General features: G+C 36.1%; 1 protein-coding gene across 1 annotated transcript; it reads left to right on the top strand.

The window, feature by feature from the left end:
* The first annotated feature begins 1,804 nt into the window (after positions 1-1,804).
* On the top strand, positions 1,805-2,628 carry LOC111993644 (putative RING-H2 finger protein ATL21A). Its single transcript, XM_065777273.1, has 2 exons — positions 1,805-2,480; positions 2,552-2,628. Exons 1-2 carry the CDS (start codon positions 1,805-1,807, stop codon positions 2,626-2,628), a joined length of 753 nt encoding a protein of 250 aa, XP_065633345.1.
* Positions 2,629-4,369: the final 1,741 nt, after the last annotated feature.

Genomic DNA, 4,369 nt, shown 5'->3' with positions numbered 1-4,369 from the left:
GAGAATAATAAATCTCACAGCGGTCCAGTTCAATATGTCTTAACTCTTAAAACATATCAACATACCAACTAGAAGTTTCCACTTCCATGATCAAGACAAATCATCTTAGTTGATATGTTATAGTCTTCGCAGATGAAATGCCCAATTTCATCACCGACTACGAACTAAAATTCTGAGTTTACAAAGAACTTGTGATTTATATCTTTCTGTGACTTTTCACATAGACCACATACTATGCATCTTATGGACTAAGATAATGTCCCACTAGTTCATAAATAGTCTCATATAATTAAGCAACTTAATTATTCATGATAGGCCAATAAATTGGATTTTAGGGCACAAACCCTAACAATATATATATATATGCACTTCACCAAACTCTGGATGATGAGTGTCTTTTTTTTTTTTTTTTCTTTCTTTGGCACATATATCTTACACAGACCTAAGCCACAATTTTTAGGATCATATGCACCTTGTCTAGAATAATGGGTAGCTTGTAGTTTACAATTTTGCTCATGTTTCTGGGACACTAAAAACGGAAAAGCTTTTATTTTTTAGAGAGTTTCAACTTATGGCATTTAAAAAAAAAAAAAAGGAAACCTATATATATATATATATATATTTTACTAGTATCTCAATATTCTATGTTAGGACAAATTTATACTCCAGTTGTGCCAAGTTACAAATTTTAAGTTAAGTTAATCAACTAATTAGTTATAAAATACTTGGTCAAAACATACATGCCATATTGCAATAACCAATAGTAGAAGTAAAAGAGACAAACGATGTGGTGATGAAGAGATAACCCAAATGGGGAAATCCAGTGAAAAATGGTGTCTCCTTTTTTTTTTTTTTTTTTTTTTTTTTTTTTAAGTTTGATTGTTGTTGTTGTGGTGGTGTGGTGGTGATGTTTTGGTGGTTGTGGCTTTTGATTGCCGGAATTTGTTGATGAATTGGCTGTGATTTTGAAATTTTTTGTAACAAAATTTGTTTGGATGCTGAGAAAATAGATGAGAAAATGTGAAAAATTGTAGGAAAATAGCATTTTCCGAATAGAACCAAACACATGAAAATATTTTCTACAACAATTTTCATAATATAACCAAACACTTAAAAATATTTTTCTTTTCCGGAAAATAGCATTTTCGAAAAATAGGTATTTTTCGAAAAATATTTTACGGGAACCAAACGGACCCAAAATTAAAGTTCAGTATGGTCATACGGCATAAGAAAAGTTGATCAAAATTCTTCCTTCGTTAGCCGCAGGAATGTCATAAAAACAACTAGCTCAAATTAATGCGTGATTGTCATTTTTTTTTAATGTATTAAATAAATCAAGAAGAAAGGGAAATCACTATTCTTTTTCTGTCCTAAAAGCCATCAGCCTTACAAAATCGGCCCAGCGGACTTATAAAAAGTAGCCCATGAGAAGATTGTGATTTGTGAGCAATGGATTTGTTCATGTACATAAAGAAAACACAATACAAAAAGCTTTCAGACTTTCATCATGAGCTTTATATATTCTATAATGGACCAGCCCAGTTGATATCTGAGGAGTTCTGAATCTTCCGATGTGTAGACCGACCTGGAAAAAAGTTACCCGCGTGAGAATATTTTAGAGGATAACAGCCCTCATTGAATCAATGAATCCAAGCAAAAAAGTAAAAAACAAATGCACTTATGAAGTCCACCCGAAGCAACGGTTGACCCAAGTCAACCGTTGATTGCTTAGAAGTAGGGTAATAATCCATATAGTTAGTCTTGATAATCTGGCGAGTGAGAGAAACCTTTCCAGACCACAGATATGGATATTTCCCTTAGCATAGTTATCCCAACCTTACTGTTGTTTGTGCTTTTCATCGTAGACCTTGGAGAAGGCCACAATAGTTGTCCCGAATTACGGTGTGGAGATGATGGCCCACCCATCCGATTTCCTTTCAGACTCAGAGACAGGCAGCCAGACCAGCACTGTGGCAATCCTGGCTTTGATCTCTACTGCTCTCATAATAATGATACTGTGCTTAAGCTGCCTACTTCAGTGAAAGCCTTTGTCAAACACATTGATTACAAATCTCAGTTAATTATAGTAACTTACCCAGATAATTGCTTTCCATGGAAAACTCAGGGACTCCATTTATCTTCCCTTCCTTTCCAATTCAAAAATTCTCTTTCTGACTATGCCCTTTTCAGTTGTACGCCAGATACAGAATATCCATATCAGGTCCATTGTCTTAATAGCGCTTCAACCTCAGTTCTTGCTTTTCCTTCGGATTATGACATCGACAACTTGCCCATATTATCGTGTACGAAGATGTATACCGTTTCATCAGTTCCATCTGATATATGGAGTTCTCCTTCTCTTGAATTGACATGGTCCGGACCGAAGTGCGGACACTGTGAAGGGAAAGGCAAGATATGTAGATTCGAGAATAATAGCACTGATTTGAAAACAGAGTGCTTCGACCCCGACAAAGACAAAGGTATTGTATTATTTCTACCCAATTTCCACTTCTATAATCACACAAGTTCTGTTTCATGCCAATACTATTAGCGTATAGTTCAGAACTTGAAGTTAGGGAGGACAATTTTGCTATTAGTTGCATGAGGTGGCTCTGGCTATCAGCTTAGCAGTTGTGGTTTTTTTTTTTTTTTTNTGGTACAAGTTTTATTATTATTTCTCATTAGATTCCATTACTTAAATACATTCCATTTTGAAAACTCGAAAATGTGTTGAAAACACAAGAGCTGTTTAGACCCCTAAATTAAAGTTACGGCTCGATTGATTTTACACTAACTTAATACTAGGTGCGGAATAGTGTAAAAGCGAGCAGATAAAAAACAAGCTACTCTAATCCATAATCAAAGCAACACAACAGTAAAATAGAATGTAAAAGAGTAGGGAAGAAAGATGCAAACACAAGATAACACGTTGATGTGTTATCAAAGAGGAAGCCGAAGAACTCGGCAAAAAACCTCTCCGCCGCCCTCCAAGCGGAAATCGATCCACTAGACAATCAGTTGGGATACATGAGTTAGTAAGAGACCCTTCAAGCCTAATCTACCCAATGTACCTAAGCCCTCCAAGCTCCTACTCCAACAAGGCTTCTCGAAACCGTATCTTGTCTAGTTCTCCGGATCCCGCAACAAGCTCCATGTTGCATCTGCCATTCTTGGCTTCTTCCAATGCTTCCCAGCAGCACCAAAACTTCACTTGACACTCTGAAAGGGTGTGGTAAGTGTTTAGGCTATCAACCTCTTAATTGTATGGAAATGGAGAGGTAGGAGTTGAGGAAATTCCACAAGCAAATGTGTAGAGGATTGTGGGTGTAACAATTTCTAACTCTCAAGGTGTTTAGTTAGGGTTTTCTCTCAGAAGCACTCCTCAACTGTGGGTAATGTGGGTATATATAGCGTAGACATAGAAAGTGTGTATTAGAATGGACAGGCTGGCAGAATAGAATGCCTCGCGGGTGTCTCGCGGGAAGGCCTTACCTACAAGATACTCACAAAACATAGCTATCTCCATCCTGGCCTGACTCTTCACATTCCAGCCTGTGCAAGTTACATGAGTCATTTCGCGAGATGCTTAGTCGCGAGCTACCTGCGAAAACTCTTCAGTCTTCAATTGCTTGAGTCTTCACATTCTCTCTCTATCACACAACCCTTACAATCAAATACCATAATAAATACAGGGTACAAAAGATTAAATAAAATTACAATCAAATTTGGCACGGAATATAAGCCAACAAAACACATAGTTGTAAATAACAACTTTACACATTTTATTCCTTTCTTGTTTGTTCTTTTATGATTTACTCATTCCATTTTTACGCTTTTTAAAACTCCCAAAACAAAGTGTTAATAGATTTTTGTGAATTTGTGATGCAAGTGTAGCTTCGTGGAATTTAGCCACTAAACAGAGACACCGCTTGTGTCCTGTTTTTTGTGCATAACACACAAGCTAAACCAAGTGAAAAGCTGCCACATATTTATAAAGAGACTTCCATAAAAATTCCATAGACCATAATTGTGTTTCGTTTTGGTTGGTGACGGTGGGTCATGTTAATCCGTGAGTGCCCCCTTAATTTAACAAATTCATAGAAGTTTCATTATTATTTCTCCCTGGATTCTATATTGTAACATAGAGAAGCTTTTCGCAAAAGCAATAATACTGCGTCAAAATAATGGAGTAATTCTCAGTTTAGGAGGTAAAGTATAACATGAATCTCCATCACATGATTACATTAAAAAAATACAAATAGAATCTCAAATGTGAAAAGAAGAAAGATTAGAATGACACTGCTTGCAAAAGGCTTCAATTTGATAGGAAGGTGCATGAAACATCACACAAATATTAGTGAGACTTTTT

This window comes from Quercus suber, unplaced genomic scaffold (assembly GCF_002906115.3).
Source record: "Quercus suber isolate HL8 unplaced genomic scaffold, Cork oak 2.0 scaffold_9, whole genome shotgun sequence".
NCBI classification, from domain to species: Eukaryota; Viridiplantae; Streptophyta; class Magnoliopsida; order Fagales; family Fagaceae; genus Quercus; species Quercus suber.
Note: the sequence above shows the minus strand (reverse complement) of the source record. Positions and strands in the feature narration are given on the sequence as shown.

Coding starts and splice junctions, on each gene's coding strand:
- LOC111993644 (XM_065777273.1), top strand. CDS start 1,805: ATGGATATTTCCCTTAGCATAGTTATCCCAACCTTACTGTTGTTTGTG. Junction 2,481..2,551: donor CGACCCCGACAAAGACAAAG/GTATTGTATTAT, acceptor CAATACTATTAG/CGTATAGTTCAGAACTTGAA.